The 26,050-nt window shown below is 39.4% G+C and overlaps 1 protein-coding gene across 1 annotated transcript; it reads left to right on the top strand.

Moving 5' to 3' along the window:
• The first annotated feature begins 304 nt into the window (after positions 1-304).
• Positions 305-26,050, top strand: LOC131573126 (ADP-ribosylation factor GTPase-activating protein 3-like). Its single transcript, XM_058826743.1, has 16 exons — positions 305-512; positions 6,159-6,277; positions 6,774-6,846; positions 9,305-9,436; positions 10,873-10,959; positions 11,841-11,922; positions 12,214-12,270; positions 13,089-13,135; positions 14,230-14,375; positions 16,448-16,573; positions 17,005-17,127; positions 19,632-19,769; positions 20,448-20,571; positions 21,483-21,573; positions 24,741-24,862; positions 25,126-26,050. Exons 1-16 carry the CDS (start codon positions 444-446, stop codon positions 25,141-25,143), a joined length of 1,554 nt encoding a protein of 517 aa, XP_058682726.1. The 5' UTR covers positions 305-443; the 3' UTR covers positions 25,144-26,050.

Below are 26,050 nucleotides of genomic sequence, written 5' to 3'. Positions count from 1 at the left end.
CGGATTTTTTCACGGAAAGGGCGATTAGATATCGGAACGGGCTGCTCAGGCAGGCGGTGGAGTCCAGGTCCCTGGGGCTGTTGGAAAGATGCACGTGGCGCCCAGTGCCACGGTGCGCCTGACGCGGTGGCGAGCGTTCAAAGGTCGGGCTCGCTCATCTCCGAGGTCTTCTCCAGACCCAAAGCTCCTGTGACTCTGTGGGTGCGGGTTTCCCACCCCTCGCACCACGCACCCCGGCGCCGCCTCGCTCCGCTCCCGTCTCCGCGGCAACCGGGCGGGCCGGGCGGGGCCGCGCCGCCCCTCAGCGCCAGGCGCGGGGCCGGCCGGGCCGCGGCGGGCGGAGCGTCCCGGGAGCGGCGGCGCGGGCAGTCCCGGCAGCTCCGGCCGCTCCGGCCCTTCTCCCCCGCGGTTCCCCCGGCGGCCCCGCCGGCTCCCCCGGCGCCATGTGCGAGCCCAGCAAGCAGGACATCGCCGCCATCTTCAAGCGGCTCCGCTCCGTGCCCACCAACAAGGTAAGGGGCCGGGCCGGCGGGCAGCGCTCCGCCGCGGTGACACGTCGCACAGCCGGCGGGGCGGGGGAGGCGCGGGGCCCGCAGCCCGGCGCGTCCCGCCCGGGACAGCAGGGAAAGGCCCGGCGGCTCCCCGGGGTGGCCGTCCCGGGAGCGGGGCGGCTCTTCCCAGCCTGCCCCCCGTCCCTCCGGCCGGCATCCCGCGTCCCGAAGGGATCCGTCCTCGGGGAGGGAGGTGCGGCGCCCACCGGGTGCCTCAGGTTCGCTGAGCATAAAAACAAGTTCCCAACCAGCTGCAACGTTGAGTGTGTGTTGCCTTTTTGTTTTTTTCCCCTCCTGTTTTTATTATCCAACAAAGTGGTACAGCCACTTAGGCAGTGATAAAAGTTTGTTGGTTTTTAATCTTGCTGGGCTTGTCCCGTGCTCAGGTGGCTTTCTCCGTGGTGCGAAGGTGTTGCTGTAGTGTCCATTGCGTGTGGAGGTGTGGGCTGGGAAAGGTGTCTGGCCAGGTGACAAGTACCTGCAGCTGCTCTGTGTCGCTTGTTTGTGTTGGCTTTGCGATATACGCTGAGAGCATACGTGAAATATACACCAGGAAATTTGGGATTAGCGTTACGGAGAAACACCTTGGGTTTGTTTTTTGAGACTAGGAATCCGGATGTCTGTCTCTGGTCCAAAACTGACTTCCACTCTTTGAACGCAGTTCATGAAGACTGCACAGGTCTGGTTTCTCAAAGCACAGCTCAGAGATGAACACTCAGTTTCTAGCAAAAGTATTCTTAAAACTTGCCTTTGCGATGGGGTGAAAAGTTTATCAAGGAAAGGTCCTAGTCCCAACAACGAGGGTGAGAAAAGATCTCTTACAAGCTCCTGAAATTCACTGGCACTCTACCTGAAAATTTAGTAGTTTAGGGCTATTGTGATACTTTTTCTATATTGGGATCACAGGAGAAATAGAAAGTATTGCCCCTGCTTGGCAAGCATGGGGTGCCTCGGGCAGTTCCCCTGTGCTGGACTCCTTGTTGCTGTGTAGATTTAATCAGGTGGATGTGGTACCTGTGGTTGCTCAGGTGTATCTGTCTCCCCGTGTCAGACACCACATAGAAATTCAGTGTTGACACAGCAGTATTGGCACAATGTGTGCTGCCACTCACCGTGGGCCAGTGGCAAAGAAGTGGCTCAGGCACAGAGAACTCCATAACAATGCGGTGGTGCCCGGTCTGGTTGACCTAAGAAGGCAGAGAGGGAGAACATCAGCTAAGGTCTCACAACTCTTCCATGCCTGTCTGTCTCACCATTCTTCTGAAGTAAAAGTTGTTTCTTCCATCACTTTCTCCTCTCGTGTTTTTTACCTTTATGTTTGTGCCCGTTCTGTTGTGTTCTTCTCAAGCAGCCTGTCTGCCCCTTTTATTTGTAAGGTTTTTTTTTTGGTGGGGAAGAAAGACATGGGAAAATGCAAATAAAGAAAAGGGTTCTGGATTAAAAGTTTAGTAATTTGCTTTAACTGTGCGGTTTATGGGTAGAGTTTGGGAAGAACTGCCTGCTCTAGGCAGGCATGTGCATTTACTCTGTTCTGGGTGCTCTGTGGTAGTTCTTAGTGCATGTGAACTCAGGAAAAGAATTCTCATTTAAATAAACGTGCAGTTTAATTTGTGGGTGATAGTGTGTTGAAAGTGATGCTTGAATAATTGTCTTGAAATTCACATCTGTAATTTCATGTTAGTTCCCTTTATGATGAGGTTTTGAGTTCTTGGTGTCTTTGGGTGTTACATAATTAGAACTGCCTGATGACAGCAGAGTGATCAGCTGCCTGATGACTTAATAAATGTTACAGTTATTAAATAGGACGTATTTTGTACCCATAAAAATGATCATAGTCCTTAAGCTACTTGATACTGTTTACTTGAGTGTTTGAGCTCTACAGCTCAACCCTTTCAAAGACTTGCGTGCTCAGGCTGTGCTGAAAGTCTCTTCTATTCTGTCATAGATCTGTTCCTCTGAAAATGTTTTTTCATTCTTTTGTGCCTGGTTCTTTTCTTTGGTTGATGATGGTATTCCTGTCTTTGCTTGGACTCCCAGCATGTTGTGCCAGTGGTTTATCAGTAGCTTAGTTTTGTTATTACAGTGTGTGTTTGGGAGTGGTTTGTGTTGGGTTTTGCCCCAGGATGGGCTCTGCTATCTTGTGTCCCTTAAGTCATGTTGACATGATGACACTTCCAGAACAGGCAGTCCTCTTGCCTTCCCGTGGCCAGCACTGCAGTCCCTCCCTTATGCTGGCATTCCTGGTGGCTGCACTGTGAGTTGGCCCTGCCTTTGCTCTGAGTCCGTGTGCCTGTGCAGAGCTGCTTCCCAGTGGGATCAGCAGCTGGCATTATTAGTGCTGATGCGAGAGAAGAAGGAAAGCGTATCTGGGGACAGTGGCTGGTGACTAAGAGGAGCTGCTTGGGTTCAGATCAGCTTGGCTGAGTGTGGCACTCCTGACCTCAGCCGGGTTGGTGTTCATGCAGCTGGATCCACAGCCTGGGAATGGCAAGGTGTGGATCTGCCCTGGGGCTGGAACCCTGTTCCAGTGGAGGTTCAGAGTGTAGAGGCTGAAAGTTTCTGTGTAACCCTGACCTCAGGGATAAGTGCTCTTGCTGAACCCACTCACCTCTTCTGCTCATGCCAAAAATAGCATTTCTATCAGCTATTTATGACTGCATTTCCATAGCCAATGTCAATATTTAATTAATTTATTTATTAATGTAGATGTTTTGCGCAAGGTGGATGTTTTATGATTTATTAACTGCTTGCTGTGGGTTATACCCAAATCTCTGTGTTTGCTCTTGTACAGACATCTCAGTTAGGTCTTTGGCTTTTTTTTTCCAAAGTGACGCTTACTGAATCTACGCTGTGGAGTGTCTCAACACAAAATAAACAAAAAGCATGCAAATGTATTTTGAAAGCACTAGATTATTTAAGCCTATCCTTCAAATTTATTTTTTAATCAATATTTTAATATGTTAGTTGCACCTAAATCTGTAAAGAAAATACAATTTGTCTGGTTTTAAAATGGAAACAATTTCATAGTATGGCTCTGAAATTGATTTTAGTTTCTTCCCCCTGGTTCTTAAAAATTATGTGATGGGAAGCACTTTAAAAATGGAGAAAATAAAGCAAAATTAATCTAAATGTTAATGAAACATGCATCTATTTATATTGGCATAACATTGATGGAAATAGCAGCTCCTCCTTTGCTTTCAGAAGAAAATTGGATATTCCTGCTTTCATCTCAGTCCTCAAAGGTACATTTTTATGCCGCCTGAATAATCTCACAGGTATCTGGTAGGGACTCCTGTGTGACACTGAAGATACTGAGCTGTGGAAACCAGCTCCAAGGTGATGCAATTGAATTTCAGATGTTAAAATTACAAAGTGCTCATAATTGGAGGAAAGGAAAGGGAAAGGAAGAGAATCTTCAGACATGTTTATGACTGAACTTTTAAAAACATGAGTGTTTTTTTTTTTAACCACCCACTCCAGATTCTAGTTTCCCATTTGTACTCCAGGGAATTTCCACAAGACTTCCACCTGTAAGTCAGCTTTGCTCTCCTGTATCAGAAGTGAGACCATGGTTGCTCTGTCTGCTTTAGTTTCAAGCAGAATCTTCTCTTTTGTTGTCCCCATCCTCCTTTGGCCTTGTAAGAAAAAGCCTGAAAATTGTCAATTTAAAATGAAGATGAGTCTTTTGTTTTTTAAGGAGCTGCTTCAAAGAATTTGGGAAAAAAAACCAAACAAGTTCTGACTATTTAAGCTGTGTGTTTTCTTAGAATATGGCATGCATGAAGTCTTACTCATTATTTTTCCCCTCACCCCCTGTGTGCCATTCCACCTGAGCTTGTTTCAGGGTCTCCCTCTAACCCCTCCTGTTGTCACCCATTCTGTGTTGCTTTCATTTCTGCTGTATGCCAGTGAATGCCCCATTTCCATGTGCAGGAGTGGGACATGTAAATAACATTAGTAAGTATTAGGTCCCCGTTGAGAGGGAAAGGAAGGAGTTGCACATGCAGGAGCTGTGATCTCCATGATTTCTGTGTGTGTTACCAGTCATTACCTAACTGCAGCTCACCCTTAAAGTGTTCAGTTGTTGAAAGAGTTAATGCTGAATCTGCTGGTGAGCTGTGCTTATGCTTGATGAATTTGGAGTGCCCAAGCTAAATAGACCCACATTAAGTTGAGGAGTTTAGCCTCAAACTACTCCTAGGCATGCACCTGAAATTAATTTGGATGGATGATGGGTGACATGACTTGATCCCAGACTCAGGGCTTGTTTGACTGTATATGTACACAAAAATAGAGACAAAAATCTCTCTCCAGGTTTACAGAGGGAGTTTCTGGCAAGACTTCTTAATTTTATTTTTATTTCGTTGTTCAGCTTGGCAAGGAGGTGCTGGAAGCTCTGTGGCCTGTTTATGATGTTCCATATGTTCCCACCTGGCTTGGAATAAACTTTATTTTTCATATCTGCATATAGCTAGAACTTCCACTGCGATCCAAGGATGCATTAAGTTTATATGAGGATGTTAAAGTTAAAGGATGTTAAAGGATAAAGTTGCAAATTGGAATGCTGTCGGTTTGTGTTTAAAAGCTTATCTCTCTGTGGATTTACTTCTTATTAGGTGCCACTGGGTGGATGCTTTTGCTGTAAAAGCGCTTCTCTGCAGCCTTTTCCTTTTACCTCTGAAAAAGCATTGATCAGATAAAGACCTGTCATACAGGAATAGATGTGTGCACATGGCATTAACTCTGATTAGCTGTTTATGTTTAAAGTTGTTGTGTTTCTTGCATTTGATAATTGATTTGTATCAGATAATTTTTTTCTGGTTCTTGCTTTCCTTGATCAAAGTGGCACAGAATTCAGAACAGCTGAAAAAGGGCTTGAAGGTCATGGTCTGCTGACCTGCAAAGTGTGTGAGACACACACAGACACAGCTCTTGCTGTTTTGGCTGAATGTTAGAGGTCCAATGTGGTGTCAGAGGAAAGGAAATTCCTGGGTTTGTCCATGCAGTAATTGTGGATCTGGTTGCTTTTTAACCAGTGTGGCCCAGACAGTGGGAAGGCTGATGTGGCAATTGGTGAGTGATGAATCATGCAAATATCTGCAGAGGCTGCCTGGATAAGCAGTGCTCAGAGGCCTTCCTGACACAGCTGGATTGCCATGGCTTGCCCTGAAGGTTAAGGTTTCAATATGGGAAAGTAGATAATGATGGCATTAGTCCTGCTGATAACCTTCTGGGGACTCACAGGTGCAACATGAGGAGAGCCTGCCTTCGGGGAAATATTTCTTAACCACTTTCCTATTCCAGCAGTGCTGAAAGTGCTGTGTTAAATGTGTGTTTGAACTAGGCTGATGTGGGTTCTCTGACCTGATTTCTTAACCTGTGTACAGTGGGTATTTTTGGAAATGGGGAGGCTGTAGTTGTGTGGGCAGATTGTGTAACTCCTCTTTAGATGCCTAAAATTAGGATACATGGAGTTGTCATGTCAACAAATGCCGTAAGAATGAGTTAATAAAGTTAGATCACTGCAGGGGTGTTACATTGACTTGTAATACAGCTCTAAGGCCTGGTTATGCTCAAGTCCTGTTACTGATGTTTGCTTTCTTTGAGGTATGTTTTGACTGTGGAGCAAAGAACCCCAGCTGGGCAAGCATCACCTATGGAGTGTTTCTCTGTATCGATTGCTCAGGGACCCACCGGTCCCTTGGCGTTCACTTGAGTTTCATTCGGTAAGTATTGGTGTGTTTTCACAGTAAAATTCATCTTTTAATAGTTTTGTTTGTTCACAGACCTGCTCAGAGAGGGAAACCCATTCTTCCTTCAGCTTCTGGTTCAAACCTTCTTAGTGTTTGTGTTGGCTTTGCTGATAGCTTATGATCTGATAGCTTCTTGGGAATTGTGTTCAGTTGCCAGCTTAGCTTCCTGAAACAGCTCATTGTGGTGGCACCTGAGTTCCACCCTTCCAAAGCCAAACTATTCTGTGGTTCTAGTACTTGGATAGTGCTCAGGTAGTCAGCTGGTGCAATAAATCTGCACCCTGAGTTTGTCCTATTCCGGGTGAGTGTCCCAGCTGCTGACTCAGGGCCTTCTGGGGTCGGATAAATAACTACAGATTACAAAAAAGAGGGGCGGGGTGGGGGAGAGAAACACTTGGAAAAAGAACAGAAACAGAGAGTTTTTTAAATGCCTTTGGTGGTAACACTAAAAACATTTCTTTGTGTTTAGGTCTACAGAGCTGGATTCTAATTGGTCCTGGTTCCAGCTGAGATGCATGCAGGTCGGAGGAAATGCAAACGCTGTACGTAATCCCTGGTGTTTTCTTTGCATGTTGAAGCTTGGTAATGTTGTAATGTAAGCTTGGAAAATGTTCTCTATCCTTACTGCCTCTCTTTCTGGAATTATTTTTATTTTTCCAGTCCTTTTTTTTTTTGTTACAGCACACACACACACACACACACACACATACACACATATCTTCTTTTTAAGAATTTCTCTGTCCCTCTGGATGCTGATTTAATCCTCCATTCTTGCACCTTCTCCATTTTGGTGTAGTCTGAAAATGTTTTGGTTTTTTTTCTTAGAAGTCAGTGATGAAAATCATTGAAAAGGCCAGATCAGATTCCTTGTCAATGTCTAATTTAGACAGCTGCTCGAAGATGGCTTGTAAAGGAAGCTTATGGGTCCCTTCCTGTGACCATCATTCCTTCCATGTCTTGTGAAAAAACCATGCCAAAACCCATGGACCTGCCAAAAGTCACCCTGGAGTCAAGACCTAACTTCACCTGAGTTAGCACTGAAGATAAGATGTGCTGCATTGTTGGGGGGACTAGCAGTGTCATGGTTTGGGCCAATTCATATTGGCTGTTACTTTCAACTTGATTTTTTATGTAACTATACAATGTGTTTGTAAATTGAAGTTCTGTTGACAGCTGTCTAGTTCTCAATCTCCCTTTTTATTTTCTTTTGTAAGCTCCTTGGCAATCTTTTCACAGCTTTTTCCACTAATAACTGAGTGTTTCCTTAAGTTGGCCCACCCAGTGTGGGAACATGCAACTTCCAAAAGCAATTTCTGGTTTTTTTCTAATTCCCTGGATGCTTATCCCGTATATTTTTTCATTTGTGCTTGGTCCTTAATGCTGTTTCTATAAGAAGCTTTACCCAAGCTTGTTTTCCATAGTCTTTTCCATGACAGTTTTAACCATCTTTCCTTAAGTCTTTAGGGTTTTTATAATTTTTTTCTTATTTACATACAAAAAATGCTGAGTTCAGGGTCATTGTTACTTATCTTCCACTTCTGTATTTTCCAGTCAAATATTTTTCTTTGAATTTGGCATGCAGCAAGTCACTATCTCAGGCTTACAGATCTGAGCAGTTACATGGTATCTTCTTCCTTTTTTTCTTCTGTCTGTCCTTGCTAAGTTATTCCTTTCCATGTTAGTACTGCTGTTATATTAATGTCCTCATCAAGTTTCTGTTATACCACTGAGTACATAAAAAATCACTGTTTTGACTAATGAGAATAAGGAGATTTCATGTTAAGAACAGTTTCTTTTTTAGCCAAATGATTAAAAACTTTGATTAAATTATATCAATTTTGCTATGTAAAGGGTTTGAGGCAGTTGGAAAGAGATGGCAAAGGCTGAAAAAGTCTTCAGTTAATCTTACAAAGTCTATTAGTGGAAGAATTACAATAAACCTTAACTGTTTAATTTTGTTGGGTTTTGTCTTCCTGCTTGGATGTCACTGTTTCCTATCATATGTTGTACCAAGAGGTGCAATATACCCTCAGCAATTCCCCAAATACCTTAAGTTCTCAATGGTCTGGTTTGGGTTACTTCAGAAGATTAATACCTGAAACTTGAAAAAACAGATTGTTAAATTGTCTGTACATTGAAGTAAAATTAACACTTTTCTTTTAATGGCACTAAAAAGCCATTCCCTTTTGGGTCCAGTCAAATACCAAATTCTAGTTTTACTATTGGCTAGAAGCATTGCTAGATTAACATCAATCATTTGTGTTGTGTAATTGCCTGATGATGCTGAATCCTGGCTAACAGTGGATCCTGAGCTTCCTGGTGCATTTTATATAGCTAGAAAATCCAAAGTGTCCTTAGCTCCTTGTGCTTTCAGATCACAGCTCTATGGTAATTGGAATTAGGGTTTCTAAGAAGCTTCTCTAAGTGCCAAGTTAATAGTGTATATATTTACATGCAGAAATGCACAATCTTCATTTATTCATTTTATATAAACACACAAGCCTATAAACATATCTGGGCACATAGATATATACATAAACAACCCTTACTTTTGAAGGAGGACCACTTTTGTACACTCATTTTGATACTATTGAAATTGATCTCCCCAGCTTGACAGAGATTAATCCAAGCAATGCCTTTTAGAATATTAGGAATGTCCTGTGGAGCAGAGCTACTGGCAATTAATTTTACCTCTTCCTTCCACTTAATCACTTCATTTCAGATCAAGGATTTTTTTGTATATGGTGGAAGCTTGCATTTGTATATGCTCTTAAAGCATCACACTGATATATTGTTTTTTTCTGCTTTTATTTATATGTAAAGAAGTCATCAGAGTGGAGTTTCCTTTGTATTTTACAGATTTCTTAGACTCCATAACTTAAATTATTAGATTTAGGCAGGGAAGCAGACTAGTTTTCTGCATTGCAATGTATCTTTTTGTCAAATGACATTAGCTTTTAAGTCTGTTCCTGACAGCATTTTCTGTGTTCTGCTTCCCAGTCTGCTTTTTTCCACCAACATGGGTGCACAACCAATGACACCAATGCCAAGTACAACAGTCGTGCTGCTCAGCTCTACAAGGAGAAGATCAAATCTCTTGCAACACAGGCCACGAGAAAGCATGGGACTGATGTGAGTAGTGTGTGTCCTGAGGCCAGGAGATTCCTGAAAAAAATCACTTTTTTTCCCTCTAAAGTCACTTTACATTTCTGATCAGTAATACAAAAGGTTATCAGTCTTTAGATAATGTGGACATTTCTCCATGAACCATGTAGTGGTTTTGTCTTTACTTCTCTGAAATTGGATATCTAGAGGAGTATAGCATGAAAAATTGTAATGGAATTAACTACACACTGTGTGTGATTTAAGTGGAGTTTGTTTTGAACAGGTAAATAATGTATTTTTTTGTTTTTTCCCTACAAAAATAATACTTGGGAAATTAGTGAGTTGTGTAGAACTTGCTGTTCTCTATCAGAAACGCTGAGGCAGTTCATGCAAGCTGTTAAAACATTGTTAGGTTGCTGACAGAAGTCAAGCAAAGTATCCAGAATTGATCTCTGAAGTGTTAGATTAAGTTTTGACAACAGTTCTCTTCTTCATACACAGAAAACATGTTTTGATTGTTTAATTCAGGTTGTTGAAGTTTGGGACTGGTTTATTTGAAGTTGATCAGATGAGTGGAAATTAAAAGCAAGAAGGCTTGCTTTTTTTCTCTTATCTCTGCATCAAACAGCATGAAATTTAATGGATCATTCTCAATTATTCATACCATGGACAATATAATTCACATCACAAAGTTTAGAAAATATTTCTTTTGACTTAATAAACAGCTTAAGATGTAAAATGTGCTTAAGTATAATATACTGTGTGTATCTAAGTTTGTGGCAAGTTTCCCAAATGAGTCTTTGAGGAAGTGTGATTATCTTGCTTCTATTACAGATTCCATCCAATTGTTTGATATTCACTAAAATATTTACTAAATTCACTAAATATTTAGTGAATATTTTTAGCTGTGCACTGCAAAGTTAAGTAATTATGTGCTATTTAAATTAATGAAGTAAATTATTCAGATGGTTGCATTTAGTACCAACCATCCCCTCCCCTGTCACATGGTAAAAAATTCCTTTTCTGACTTGCTGATGACACTGACTGTTGAATGGTGAAGTGAGTTTGTTGTACCTTCAGTATCCTTTCTGACAGAGATCATTATTCCTGCATGGAGTAAGAAGAGCTGTGAGAAAAGATTTGTCTGTGAGTAATCTTGGAGCGCAGGTCACAGGTTGGAGTCCTGTCCTGCAGTCCTGTGGCACTCTGGGGACCCCAGTCCTGAGATCTGCCTTTGCTCCAAGCTCTTGGCTGGTCCACCAGAAGCACAAGAAATATGTGTGAATTTAATAAAAAAAGGAATGTCATCTATTGAACATTGGATAAATTTGTATGGAAAAAACACGGACAAGAAGAAAAATCAATATGTTTTTAACCTGAAAACAGAGTTCTTTTAAGATTAATACATTGGAAAAAAATACATTCGTGCAATTAACCTGTAAAATTCTGTCCCTTAATTTCAGCTGTGGACAGATGGATGTGGAATGCCACCAGCATCACCTCAAAACAAAGAGGAGGAAGATTTTTTTGCATCCCATGCTTCTACCAAGGTACAAATTACCTGTCTAATTCTTGTTTGCTTTCTAAACACTTTGGTTGACTGTGAGCTCTGTGGTGGAGATTAAACCCTGAAAGAAAACTTTATAGAGAAAAGGTAGGTCAAGGAGTTGGTATTTATCTGCTTTTCCTTCTCTGAGTCTCAGAATTCTTCCTGGATGTGAACCACTTTCTAAGATGATAATTTTAAATGACCCAAATAGTAGCTAAACGTGGAATGAAAATCTATTTTTTTTGTAGACATAACAATTCCGCTTGGAGCCGGGGTTTCTTACTTGGAAGTGCTCTGATATAAATATACTGTGTTGTACCTTGGGTTTTCGATCAGCAAAGTGTAACAGTTCTTACAGGATTCATTGTGACCTGGTCACAAACCTGCCTGTTGAGTGGAATGTGTTTGAAGTGAGTGGGAGGATGCACCAGGAATGTTGCTCACAATCAAAAATGAAGTGAAAGATGAAAACAGGAAATGCAAGAGCTTCTAGGGAGAAGGTGTGGTGATTATATTTAATCACCAGCATACAATAAATAAATCTAAAGCACAGTTATAAATGCTTATTATTGGTTTTGATGATAAACATAAGATAAATAAAATTCCTGAGAGGAGAAATAAAAGTGTTCAGGAGTGGATTGAAACCATTTGTTTTTAGTAAAGGTAGGCATTTCTTGTAATTTTAAGAGCTGCCCTTCTGAGTACAGGTTTTAATCCTAAAAGCTAAAAAGTAAATATAACAATAATAATAATAATAATAATAATAATAATAATAATTCAATATTAATAAAACAGTGATGCTTATGCAGTCTTTAGCTAAGTGCTCATATTTATTTGCTGTATTTTCTGTGCACTTTTGATTTTGTGGGATTTTTTTTCAAGGCAAAGAATACAGAGTGGATGTTACCAGAACCAGTTTCTCTCCAGCAGAAAACTTCCGAAAACATTTCAGAATCCTGTGAAGGTATGACTGGTTCTTTAGGTAGGAAGGTATGATTAGTTAACAATAAGTTGCATTTTTTTTTTATATTATCTTAGTTTAATCTCTTTTTGCCCTGCTTTAGTAGTTAAATAACCTAACCATGCTTAGTAACACAAGAATTTGGGGTAGCTGCTGCTCTCTTTGTGCCTGGGAAAGCTGTGATGGAAATACCACATTATGGTGTCTCTGCCAGGCACTACCCTGATACAGTGAGATTCATGCATTCTAAAGAGCCTTCTGATATTCTTACCCTTGTTATTCCTTATCTTTTAGGACCAGAACATGGACCAAGTGTTGATGGCCTTTACACATCCCCACAGCCTGCATTAGGTAATGAGTGCAAGCAGCAAAAGAGAGCAGCAAATGTAGAAAACCCAAATATCCCTTTGGACAAAGAATGCCTGCCTGGGAAGAGCTGTGGAAATAGATGTTGCTCTCTTTTCAGAAATCTGAACATAAAAACTTGGACTGGAAAAATCCTGTGTTGATAATGCAATACCTTCAATCACCAGGCTCTTATACTTAACACTGAGCAGTTTATCATACTGTGAGTAAGGAAAAAAAGCTGATGGAAATAGAATAGAGTAAAATACCTCAGTGATTTGTCACTTTGAGGCTTGTCCTGCAGGAACAGGTTTCTGAGAATGAAGTGTTGATTCTCAGCAGCACAGAGGTGGTAAAGAAGAGCTATCTGGGCCTGTTTTGATACTTTAGGCAGGTATGGTCTTCATCACTGTTTTAATTGGGTTTGGTTATTTTAGAGCTGAAGACTACAAAAAAGTTCACTGGGTGCACTTCCTGCTTTTCGCATTTGTATCTCTAACATGTTCTCCTAAAACAAGTGCTTCACTTTTTCTTGGTTGGTTTGGACATGACAAGTTCTGTCTTAAGGGAAGAATCTCTCTTCTGTTTATGCCCCTTATTGCATGTTTTCAAGAGATGCCAATCAAAGGTAGCTCCCCACATTTTCTTGGAGATATTCACAGCTCTGTTGTGTCACTTGGTTTAGTATCTCAGCCCCTCAGTGTAGAAAGACAGTAAAATGAATGGCAAAAACTATTTTGAGGTTGATGTTACGGAAATTTTCTTCTGCAGTTCCAGAATAAATAAAAATTGTCTGTTAACTAATGTACATTTAATTCTTGCAGAGAACACCACCTTCATAAAAAAGAAGCCAAATCAAGCTAAGAAGGGGGTGAGTATACCTATGAGAATTTTTAACTGCATTATAGGTCATTTATTTCAAGAGAGTTTAAAAGATAGTTTACAGACTTGATTCTGCATGGGGTCTTAGCACTTTCTTAGCATCTGGTCTCTGTAAAAAGGCAGGAAGAGAGTTTAGTGTCTCCAAATGATGGTTCAGGGCACAGGAAGACTGAGGAAGGCAGCCCAAGTTTTGAATGTGTGGCTGTTGCAACTCAAGGAACAGCACTAATAGTCACCCTAATGACAGCCTAATTGTGGGCTATCAGGGTGGCAGCTTTTTACAGGGAGTCTCTCCTTTTACATCTGGGCCACTGTAGAACAGAAGATTTTGAAGGTTTATTGGAGCAGATAATTTAGATTAAATCCCATGATTTTGTGCTCCCACTAGAAGACCCTAATATCCAAGAGGAATTTTTTATTCTGGGTGGTTTGTGCAGATCTGGTCCCTTCCAGTGAGAACAACAGAACTGGGCTGACAGGTGCAGGTACAGTTTGTGATCTGTGTGTGCATGGCCTGGAGCTTTTACATTAAGGCTTTAAAGTAATAAAAAGTGAAGATAAATGCATTGTGAATTTTTTTGTTGCCGCACTGTTGCAGGTGAGGAATTAAACACAGAGGAGACTAAGAGCAGCAGTCTGAGGGCTGGGCCACCATCCGAGTCAGCACATTGTATCCATATTTGCAGTATTAAGTGTTTTATAAATCTGATAATTACTCCATTGCAATGAAATTTATTATTCCTATACAGCAAAAGAAACCAAAGTTGTTCTGTGTGCTATATTTATTTGAGCCTGACAATCTCTGAACAACTAAAACTCGAATACTTCTATTTTGTTCTGTGGGACTTCACTGCAAAGCTAACTAAATTTGTAAGAACAATTAGCAGAAGCAGAATTTTGAAGTCCAGAATATGGAAAGAAGTATTTTCTTTGCTCCAAATTGTCCTTGCTGTCTGCAAGGATTGGTCCCATACAGAGTGTAGTGTTTGCTGTTGCTTTCACGTCTTGCTGTTGAGTCAGCTGAGGTGGCTGTCTCAGTTACAATATTGTGGCTTTTGGTTTTTTGTTTTTCATTAATTCCAGCTTGGTGCCAAAAAAGGTGGTTTGGGAGCCCAAAAAGTGAGTAGCCAAAGCTTTAATGAGATTGAAAAACAAGCACAAGCTGTAGATAAAATGAAGGAACAAGAGGATCTTCACAGTAGTAAGAAAACTGAGAAGGAAGAGCCACTGTGAGTATGAATTAATTATAAACCATGAAGCCTAATTTAATGAGCTAATTGACAGCATTTTAAATACTACCATAGATTAGCATATGCCAATAAAACTTCAGTTCTTAAAAATGCCCAGACTTGGTTAAGGTGAGCCAAGCAGTAATTCTCCCAGTGCCCTTTTTTCACTATTAAATATATGTTTATACAGTTGATGAGTTACTGTAGAAAATTAAGTATTAAGAAGACTCTTGGCTCTTGACATTTTTTTTATCTCATGCTAGTTACCTAGTTTATTTTGGTTTGGTGCAGTGAACTCAGTAATATTGAAAACAGTCTTTCTAAGAGCATAGGGAATATTCAGCTTAACTTGTACTTAGTGGGTAAGAGCAGAGGAAGTTTAAATATGTCTCTAATTGCCTGATGAAGCTTTTGGCTGATTTATACTGGAACTGCCCTCATTTTCGCCAAAACCCTTTGAATAATTCTGTCTGAGGCCTTGAATCTGTTGGTCCGCCTTAATTAATAAATACTCAGCCCTAAAGCTCAGAGGGTGCTGTTCCTGATTCCTTCCACATTCCTCTGCTATGTGCTTTTGGTTTCTAATACTTCATTACTTGTCATCAACATTAGACTACTAAATAGTTGGTTAGTGTACACTTTTGTTGTTAACAGAGCTTAATAGCCTGTCAGGTGCTAGGGAATCCTTCCTATAACCTTTTAAGTTTTCTGAATTATTACATAATTACAAGATCACTTTTTGCTCGTGATACCAAGGTGTTTGATCTATAATCTCCTCCCCATTTCTTTTGCTCACTTTTATGTTGTCCTTGCAGAGATGGATGTTTTGGTTGCATTAAAAATGCCAATCACAAGGGGATCATTTGAAGTGTTTTAAGCACAACATCATGGTTCTTGGTGATTGCCAAAAAGTATCAGTGGAGAGACTTTGAAGTAAAAACTAAATAATAAAAAAATTATTGTTCATGTATTATTATTCTTTATCAATATTGTCTTTGATTGTATAATTTAGTTTGGAAGAAAGTCCCAAGTAGTGTCTTGGGTTTTGTGTCAGAAATGTATAAATCTAAAGATCCAAGCCAACTTTTATTGTAAGTTCTGCAACCTTTCTGCAGTAGCCAAAACTCTAAAAATGCTTGTAAACATGAAGGATGCACATACACCTTTATGTTTATGGATCCAGTCCCAGTAGAGGCAAGAGATCTGTATTTCCCTGAGATTATTATTTTGGAATTTTAACTGTAGGTGGCAGCAGATACCAAAATGAAAGGAAGGGTGAAGTCTGCTAAAACTGCATTTGATTCAAACCAATTTGTGTGGTGGTTTTAATTTTAAAAGCTTGAGTAATAAGCTTTACTAAATTAATTCAATAAGACTTTGTTTTGTGGCAGGAATGGTAATTATTCTTTTGTAGTTTAGTATTTAGAGGGAGGAAGAGTTCTGAGACTTCAAACTTTAAATGTGATTTTTAAATTTGTACACAATTCCCTTAGCTTCTGCTGAGCACTGAAAAGAATAGGGAGCTGAAATTACTTCTAAAAACTCAATCCGTATTCCCATTTGTTTTAATCAACAGCAAATACAATTTGGATGTTAATAAAACAGATTTCCTGAGAAGGGCTGCTAATCTTACTGCTTAAAGTGCTGGGTAGATGTTTTCAGTTATTCCTTTTTGCTTTGCACCACATCTACCAGCAGCATCCTGAATTTCATTTGCCTTTCTTCTGATAGTTCAGCTGTACTTCATGCCAGTTGAGACTTATGAATTAAAATATTCCTGAGTTGCTCATTAAAATCAATAAAAATTGTATCCCTTTTGACCTGACAAATTAAATTTAAGCCATATTTCTTCAATTCTGTAATCAAGATGAAAAACCTCGGTCTCTGCTGCACTGGTGTGACTGGGAAATACTAAGATGGTTTAGAGGTGAGGGATAGAGACTTAGCTGGGCCCAAATGTGCCTTAAGGAAAGACATTAGAAAATAAAGTGCTACAATAATTATTGTTAATGTTCTGCTGATCATTCAGTGTAGCATTGGACATTTCTCTGGTAACTGTGTTTTTTTTCCAGTGTATCATCTTTAAGGTTGGCCTACAGAGATCTTGATATTAAAGCAAGAGAAGAAACCTTAAACCTCTCTGGTAAGAAGAAAACGGAACTGGAGAGGCTTGGCATGGGATTGGGCAGCAACAGGAGGTATGTGAAGTTCTGGAAACGGCATTTGAAATACTCTGTGATTTTATGCACTTAGCCCTTATTTTACTCAGGAAATGAAGAAATGGACTAGAACATGTTATGGAAACTTGACAATATCAGCAAAAAATCTTCTCTTTGTCAAAGGGAAGCTTCTGGTAGATTTAAGTTCTAGCTTGCCAGACAGAGGTCAACCTAGATTGTGTTTTCCAGGTGTTAGAACAGACATTGTGCTCGGAAGTCCTGTCGCTACTTGAGAGAATGACAGTTTTCCAAGGGTCCTTTATTTTAATTCCTCTTTCCTTAAATGTTTATATAGCTTGGACTTTCTCAGCAGGCTTCAGAAACTAGATTCGGGCTTTGATTTTTTTTTTTTTCTTTAAGGGTGTGAGTTTCGTCATCTCTTTACATGCTTGTTTTCTTCCTGTCCCCAGTGGCATTTCTCACTCAGTCACCTCAGATATGCAAACAATAGAGCAGGAAACACCTACAATTGCAAAGCCGAAGAAGAAGTACATGGATGATGTGGAAGACTCTTACTTCTCTTCTAGCTCAAGGTATTCTGTAAGCTTTTGATTTTGGATGGGCCCAGAAGGATGTGCAAATGCCATAATAATATGCACAGTAATTTTGAAAGCTGAGATGAAGGCAGTTTGAACTTGTGTAAACACTCATCATGTTTTCAGGGGACATCGGAATCAGAAGAGTTGTGGAAAAGTTGACTTTGCCTCAGTGACAGATGGATTTGTGAAAGAGGGGAGGCAGCTTTGTTGGGAAAGTGGTCTGAACTTTGTGTTTGTAGATTTTGTCTTGTCCAGTCTAGTCTCTGCTTGCACACACAGTTGCCACATAAACTTTTATTTGCTGTATTCCAAATCCAGTGAATTTTTTGTCAGAATGACTTGTGTTCATTCCTTTTCTCTTTCTTTCTATTGTCTTCAAATTAAACAAGCATTGAAGTCTGATATTAGATGTACTACAGTTGCATCATTCTCTGCATGCCAAATGCAAAAACTTCAGTCTTTTTGAGGTATTGTGCTGGGTGTGTTGTGTGGATGTCTGCAGTCCTATTCCAGAGACTTTATGTAAAACATAAAATGTTAAGCGAAAAATAATTGAAATGTTTGTTATCAGAGGATGAATGCAATGCACACTATAAAATATTGCTCTTGGGAGAAGAAAAATAATTAAATCTTACAGGCACTAATTGCAATGAACCAGGTTTTTCTGGACTGAGAGATATAAACAGGTGTTGCTTTCATAAACTGCCTTTATTGCATCCATGTCACAGCAACATGAGAAATTGTACCTAATTGCTTGTAGACAGGCAAATAAAAGCACAAAGGCTTTTGTGTCATGATTTTGTAGTGCAGTCACTGCAGCAGAAATGCAAATGTGAGTCCAAGGAAAGTGGCAGCAGTCTTGTAAAATAAAATGTAGCATTTCAGTGCTTGCCTTGTTTGTTCCCTGAAAAGAACTGTTACTGCTCTCAAAGTACTCATCAGCTAACAGCAGGCAAAGGATGAATTATGGAGGAGGCTTTTTAATGTGTTGTGGTTCAGTGATTAGAGGATAAATTGTAACCTGGCTGTAATTGTAACCCTGCTCTTGTTGTTCTGGTTCGAGCTGGGAGAATCCAATTGGAGTTGGTGCACAAGTTCATTTTCTTCAAAGAAAGAACAGTCAGATTTGGACTTGTTAAGGGTATTACTATCCTTTATTTCAAGTTGTGACTTTGAAATAGAGGCAAAGTAGCTTTAGCATCATCTTAGTATATTTTGCCCAAAAGCAAAATAGTCATACTGGATATTAGAGTGCTGATAAATGAATTAAGAAAGCTAAAAGTCTCAAGGTTTTTACATAAAATTCAAGCCTCTAAAAGTCCTGAATTTTGGTGTTCTGCTTTTGCTACAGTTAATGCAGTCTTATTAACATCACAATGTAAAACTTTATTAAATGCAGTTTTTCTCTCTTCCCCCACCCCAAATACTGAAGAGTATTTTGCAAAGCTACAGAAATGTGAGAGGGAAGGTTAGAGAAAAGAAACACTTTTACTCAAATCAGCTCATGCAGCCCTTGCCCAATGCCATGGTTTTGGTGGCCATTGTGAGACTGGAAAGCTTCAAATCCATAAAAACACCTTGATTGTTTGTTATTATGGAATTAAAAGAATTGCTGTGGGTTCTTTTTGTCTGTCAGGAGAAAGGCTCCTGCTTTTTGGAGATATTCATTCCAAATCTGTCCCTCATATTTTCCGTGCTTGGTGCTGAGACTTTGCTGCTGCAGGTGTCACATTTCTCATAAACTGCAAAATCGAGTGGCCTGACCATTCATAGTGCAAACATCAAGAACTTTCTTTTTTAAGAGTATTTTTCACAAAATACAGGGGCAGGTTTTAATATCCTATCTTGTTGTACTAAATGGTTCCATTTTCCTATCCCCCTGTGGTTTTGGTCATCTTTCTCTCCATCCTGGTCATAGCCAAACTTCAGGTAAATTTCTTCAAGCAGAAAATCTTAATCTTCGGCATTTTAATAGGTTTTTGGTGGTGTATTTTTATTTTTTCAAATACTTTCCATATATGCTGAGATATGTATAGGTAATAAAAAGAGGAAAAGATCAAATCATGTACCAGAATTGACAAACATGCTTAATTTTTTTCCTTCTGTTTTGTGTTTTCCCTGCGGTTTTGATGTGCAAGAGAAGACTGTGGTATTAAATTCAGACTCACTTTCAAGAAATACGTTTTTAGCATTTAATTGTAATGAATTGTGCTGCAAAACTCATGAGTTCTTAGTATTTGGATTAAAAAAAATACAGAACCAGAAATAAAGGCTTTTCTGCCTGTTCTGAGCCATTGGATTAAACTGTACAAAGCTTCTAAAGCAGTATTGTGAAATCCAAATTACCCTCACAACTGACAGCTGTAATTTTGGTGAGAACGTACTTGCTAATGAATACTTATAGCAGTCATTATCTAACAACAAATAAATATATTCCCACTTTTCAATAAATAACGAAGTTCTGACTTTTCAACAGGTTTTTCTTTCTTTTATTCTAGGTACTATGATTCTTCAGATTTGAGGAGCAGCACTTTCTCTAAATGGGATGACAATTCAGATGCTTTTTGGAAGAAAGAAAACAATAGTAAAGACATTGATATATTGTTAACTTCAAAAAGCACAGGATTTTCAGACAGGTACCCCAAGAAAACCAAACTGATTTTTGTCCAGAAAGCCCAAGTTTTAATGTGATTTGGGTCATGGTCATAGTAGTGGCATTTTCTTCAGTCTATAGAAGAAAAATTTGGCCAGAACTTCCATCAGCAGTCAAGAGATCTCCTGACTGAATTTCTTTTGTAAGCTGAGTTTCTCACATTTTAAGCACTGTCTGTTCTGCTCAGAGCTGTTCAGTGCATGTACTGGAGGTAATTCCCAAACACTTTCAGCAGAAAAGGAAGTAGACAAAAGATGTGGGGAGAAACTCAAATATTTGCCCTGTTCTGAGCACCTACCTGCTTTGTTTATTGTGTGATGAATCAAAGGAAACCTTGTTAACAAATGAAAATTTGGGGTGCTCAGTTCTGAGGATGGAGGTACTGAAGACACAAAAAACAAGTCGGATTGTGATGATACAAAAAGTATATTTTCTCTATGACAACTTTCTCTGACAATCTTTGTAACCAAGTAGAAAATGTAAGAATGGGGGAGGTTATGTGCTTGGTTGGTGTTTTCTGCCTGTCTTCTTTCTACTTCAAATGATATTTTTCATTTGCCTGTACAATAGAGTTGGAGCACTTAAGTACTTCTTGATTCCTTTCATTCTGTCACGATGTGAATGAGGTTTCTCTTCCTGAAGCAGTTTGTTGTCCTTCCAGGCCTGCATCTCGGCGTAAGCCTGAATATGAACCTCCTGCAAACACAGATGAGGCACAGAAAAAATTTGGCAATGTCAAAGCCATTTCATCAGACATGTACTTTGGAAGGCAAGATCAGGCTGATGTAAGTAGGAAACAGTGATAAGTATTTTTAAGTGTTAAAATATTCTATGGCTATAAAAATGGTATTCTTGTAAGTAAGAGAGAAGGCAATCAATAGTTAAAAATTTGTAAAATTAGTGAGCTTATAGAATTATGTCCCCTTGATTATTTGTTTGATAGAAATGTACAAATTTCTGATCATTTAGAATTTAAGTAATTGCAGTTGCACATAGAACCATACCTCCATCATTCTTCTTTCCTGACAGAAGTGGTAGATTGTGATTTAGCACTCCCGATTTTTTATAGAATCAGGTTTAATTTGTTCTAAATACCCAAACTGATGCCAACAAACCACTGCTGAAGCCTCTTCCTGCTGTGTATTTGTTACATGAAAACATCATTAATGTTGTAAAGCTAACCAAGTAAATAAATTGTCCATTGAATTGCAAGGAGCTGAATCAGCCTAGAAAAAAGAGATTAGTATTGTGCTGCATTTTGGAGGTGGGATACAGATTTTTAATGAAAATCTAACAGTGTAAATACTAATTAAAAGTATAATTACTGTTTGCAGGGCACTTGGAAAAAGATGACTTAAAAGTGTCATGTGGTTTGAAGAGTCAGCAGGATGTTAACTGCAGTGCTTTCCCCTCCATTTCATGCTTTGTAGTTGCTGTTTTTAGTGGTTTTTCAGCAATTGTAGGGTAACTAACAGTGAGTGGGACCCTTGGGATTGCAATGATAAATGTCACTCTTGGGTGACAACTCAGAAATGAGATGGTGGCAAACTCAGTGTAAGTAGTGTGAAAACTGAAATGGGCACAACTTTCAGTATACTCCAGTTCTAAATGTCTGTAGTCTCTCAGATTATCTGATGTGACCTCAAAAGGTGGCAGCAAGCTGATAAAATCCTTTTTATTCTCAATTCTTTTCCAGTATGAAGCAAGGTCTCGGCTAGAAAGGCTTTCTGGAAGCACATCCATAAGTTCAGCTGATTTGTTTGAAGACCAGAGAAAACAACCAACAGGTACATATCAAACAGAATGAGAAACTGGAGCATGTGGGGAGTGCAGGCCCTGACTGCTTCTAATCACAGTCATCACTGTGTTGTGCAAGCAAAATGCTAATAGCGCCAACAGGGGCAGCAGGTGTAGTCATTGTTGAAAAATTAACCCCTTAAATCTCAAGTTCTCTGTTTTTGATTCTGTAAGTTCAGTATTTTATACTGGGGGCATGTGTTGCAAATAACAGACTATTTTGTAAATAACATTTATCAAAAGAAAACTGTTAATATTTTCCAGTGAGGTAACACCTAAATGTAGTTTCAGTAGTTTGAGTAGTCTCAGGGAGTTTTTTGATCAGTTACCATGAATAGCTCATTAGCTGTCATAATTATACTGGATCTAGGAAAAATCATTAATAAAATGTTAGTGGACTTGAAATTCCCATGTAAACTGTTGCATGGCATATCCGTTCAGTGGGATATTTGCTTCTACCTCTGGCCTTGCAAAATTATTAAGGAAGATCTTCACTTGGATTGTCTGTTTCAAAGATTTGTTGGAACACCTCACACTGGAGAGTGTAGTTCATCAAATCAGAAAGGGAGAAAGATTAGATTGAGTGAAAAGAAGTCTCTTAGGATTCCTGTTTTCTTTCCAAAGCTTCTTGGATTGTGCAGTGATGTGCAATGGAAAAGGTGGCAAATACTGGAACATTCTATAGGCTTAATCAGTTGAGTTTCATTCCTTAGCTTTTGAAGGAATTGGAAAAAGAAGAGTTACTGAAGAACTTGAAATCTGTGAGTAATTATTCAAATAGGCTGGAGAAACAAACAGGGTGCAGCATCTGATTTCACTTTGAAAAAGTAGGAGTGAAAATCCCCAAAACACGTGACTGTTTAGTTTTGATCCCCAAAGCAAGTTTGAATACACTGACTAGCAGAGAAATAGCTCCTGTTACCAGTTGCTTAAGACCGGGGTTTAGAAATTTGAAATGTGAAAAAAAAAAAGTAAGGAGGGAAGAAGATATGAAGCAAAAATCCCAGTAAGTTGCTTTAGCCACTTGAAAGAGCCTTTGCAGCATGGTGTCATAAATGAACATTTTATCAAATGTACAGAAACTTCCTTTCCTGCATGTCTCTGCTATACCCCTCACCCCAAAAACTGAGGGGTGTCCATTCTTGGAGAAATGCTACTGCACTGACAGTTTGTCTGGTGTGGAATTAATGCCCAGAATATCATTAGTTCCATGAAATAAACTTAATCAGGACACTGTCAACAAAAACACTACTGTTGTTTTGGAATCCTGACTGGGATAAAACATCCTTTGTACCTAAGGTTGTTTTTATAAGCATTTATGAGGTGTCAGGGTAGCACAGTGTAGGGCTTCTTGTTTTTGTACAGAATGCTGTAGGGAGGTTTTTAACTAAAGAAGGGGCTGCAAGAAAAAGCCTTTTTGCATTATTTCAAAGCTGATGCTTTTGAAAGTTAAGTGACAGACTTGGTGCCAGTTTGGAAGGAAACCACAAGAAAAGGAGTTGCTTTTCTGCCTTGTTCACAACTTTTTCACACCAACCAAACTTAGCCAGCAAATGATAGGGAATTCTTGTGGCTGAAAAGTGATTAGAGCTTCTCAGGTTATTTATATCTGCAGATTTTATTTCTGTGACTGATTTTATCAAATGCCTGAAGCATTTGATGAGTGGAACAGATAGTGAGGAAGTCCAAATTACAGCTCAGAAATAGGGCTGTCTGAGGGAAATCTTGAAGATAATTTATAAAGAGGATCTATGATATCTATAAACCCATGCTGGGTTGAAGTATTGTAGTGGGAAGTTCTCTGAATGTCACAAGGCAATGTGACTGTGATACAAACCAGCTTCTTGTCTTAGGTAAAACAAATTATCTCCAGGGTTGTCTGTCTCAGCCTGTCGATGAGGCCTTAAACTTCCCAGGACACAGGAGCTTCATGGTCTCTCTCTTTCTCTCTCTTCCTCCTCCCCCCCCCATTCAAAAGACTAAAAGGAGTCTCCATTTGGAAAATGGTCTGGTTTGGGATGGTTACTTCCTGGAGCCCTATTAATTCCTGAGAGCTTTGGGGTGACCTCATTGTGGCCTTGCAGTGCCTGAAGGGAGCCCGCAGGAAAGATGGAGAGAGACTCTTGGCAAGGGCCTGGAGTGACAGGACAAGGGGCAATGGCTTCATGCTGACAGAGTGTAGGTTTAGATTGGATATGAGGAAGAAATTGTTCCCTGTGAGGGTGGTGATGCCCTGACCTCTGGTTACCCAGAGAAGCTGTGGCTGCCCCAGCCCTGGAAGGGGTCCAAGGCCAGGTTGGAGAAGGCTTGGAACAACCTGGGCTAGTGGAAGGTTTCCCTGCCTGTCACAGGGAGTCAGAATGTGATGATATTTGAGATTCTTTCCAACCCTGGCCATTCTGTAATAGACTCTGTGATCATGGTTGTGATTCTGGTTTAGCTGGATTTGTGCCCTAGACACTATCCCATATTTGATATTAAGGCATGCCAGTAATTACTTTCACTAGTGAGTGGGTGATGGTAATTGTTGGCATGTTAATACTTAGCACGGAGTTAGTTTTGAGTATAATTAGAATAATTAATTAATTATCTTTGAGTTCTGTTACCTTTAGGACCTGCACTTTACATAATAACAACAAACTTAATTCTGTCTAAAATATATTGACTTTAAGGAAAGCTGGATCGCCAGCATTATTCTGGTGTTTTAAAACCTGATTTATTTACATTAACTGTAATTTCTATGGATTTTTCAAAGCCTCAGATGTAGTAAGGCAAAATGTGTTTATACAGCATGGAAATCACCACTCTGCATGCACACAAATAGGGTTCATCACTTCAGCCACCTCTGAAGTGCATTCATCTTCAAATTGCAAGGGGATAACAGCTGTTGAGGATATAAAACAACATTGTCACAGCCTGGAAGTACAGAATAAGTCATCTACTATCCAACATGAATTACTTTGCTGGGAATACAGAGTGTAGAGGATGACACTTGGGTGGAATTATGAAAACCTGAAAACAATCCAAAGGAAAATGCATTTAAGACATCAAGATCTCTGTGTAGTGCTCCTAGTCATACATTGTACTTCAGGGAGAGAAAAAAAGGTTAATTTTAATACAAAATTCTGTTTCCTCCATGTGTGTGTTCTCCTTTTAGGAAGCTACAATATTACCAATGTCTTGCCTTCAGCTCCTGATATAGCTCAGTTTAAACAAGGAGTGAAATCTGTGGCTGGGAAACTTTCTGTCCTTGCTAATGGAGTGATGACATCTATACAGGTGAGTAAAAATGTCACAATCTATTAACCATCAGTTGAAGTCTTTCTATATGGATCCTGCCACTGAATTGCCTTTAGGGAGAAAAGAATGAATTTGGTTTTGAGTTCTGTAGACTTCTCAAAGTAGATGGTAAAGCACTGGTCAATTTTCTGAAAGTCTTGAAGAATGGAGCTGCTATTTATTGCACAAATGGAAGTAAAGCTGACTTCTTTCCATGTAAAACCTACTCATATTTGGTTTGTTATTTGTTTTTACTTTTCTAGGATCGATATGGCTCCTAACTGAAGCTAAAGGATTCCTCTTCAGGCACACAAGTAATCACTGCTGATTCAAATGAAGGTTGCCTTAAGACTGATGATGTTTTTACCTGTTTCTTAGTGCAGATTTCTGACTCAGCCTCTTCTTAGTGCTGTTGCATCTTCCCAGAAATCTTGCAGCAACTTGTTACATTGCATATACTTTTTCTTTTTTCTTCCTTTCCAGTCTTTATTTCTTAACAACCTTACTGTTAGATAAGCTGGGAGCTTTATTTTGTTACTGGCTCTGTCTGTGAGGCAGGAAGGAGAAAGGAGATGTGCTGTTTAGTAGACTGTAGCAAAATATACATTTAAATTAAACCTGTGCTTGCCAGGAAGTAAAAGCTCTTGAAGTCATTAATTGATGTGCATTAAAATGGTGGGGAATTAGTGGTTTAAAACAGTATTCCAGCTAGAAGGTTCTGTGCTTAGATGTGAATGTGGAGAAATCAAAACGTGGTAATACTGAATAGTGGATTTCACCTTGTTGTGGGAACAGTCTATTTATACCTAGTTTTGAAAGTTACAAAAAAATTTGCAATATAGAATCCTTAAGTGCTTTTAAAAATTCTGTATTGTGTAAAAAATAAAAAATAAAAAAAACTTGAAATCTACTAAGGGCCTAATAGAGTAGTTAATTAAATACTTGTTAAAATGTTTAGCACAATCTTAGATTTTTGATAAATTATCAATTATTGAATAAGGAAATAGCGGGGCTGTGTTTTAGACAGTCTAGAATTTATTGCTGATGACATCCTGCATAAAAATTATTATGACCTTAAAGGAAAAACTTTACAACCAAGAATGAATTCAAGTTAATTCTGTTCTGTAATTTTCTTAATTCAAATTTGTAAACTGCTGATATCTAATAAAAACAATTGATATAAACTCA

Source organism: Poecile atricapillus, chromosome Z (assembly GCF_030490865.1).
Source record: "Poecile atricapillus isolate bPoeAtr1 chromosome Z, bPoeAtr1.hap1, whole genome shotgun sequence".
NCBI lineage: Eukaryota > Metazoa > Chordata > Aves > Passeriformes > Paridae > Poecile > Poecile atricapillus.
Note: the sequence above shows the minus strand (reverse complement) of the source record. Positions and strands in the feature narration are given on the sequence as shown.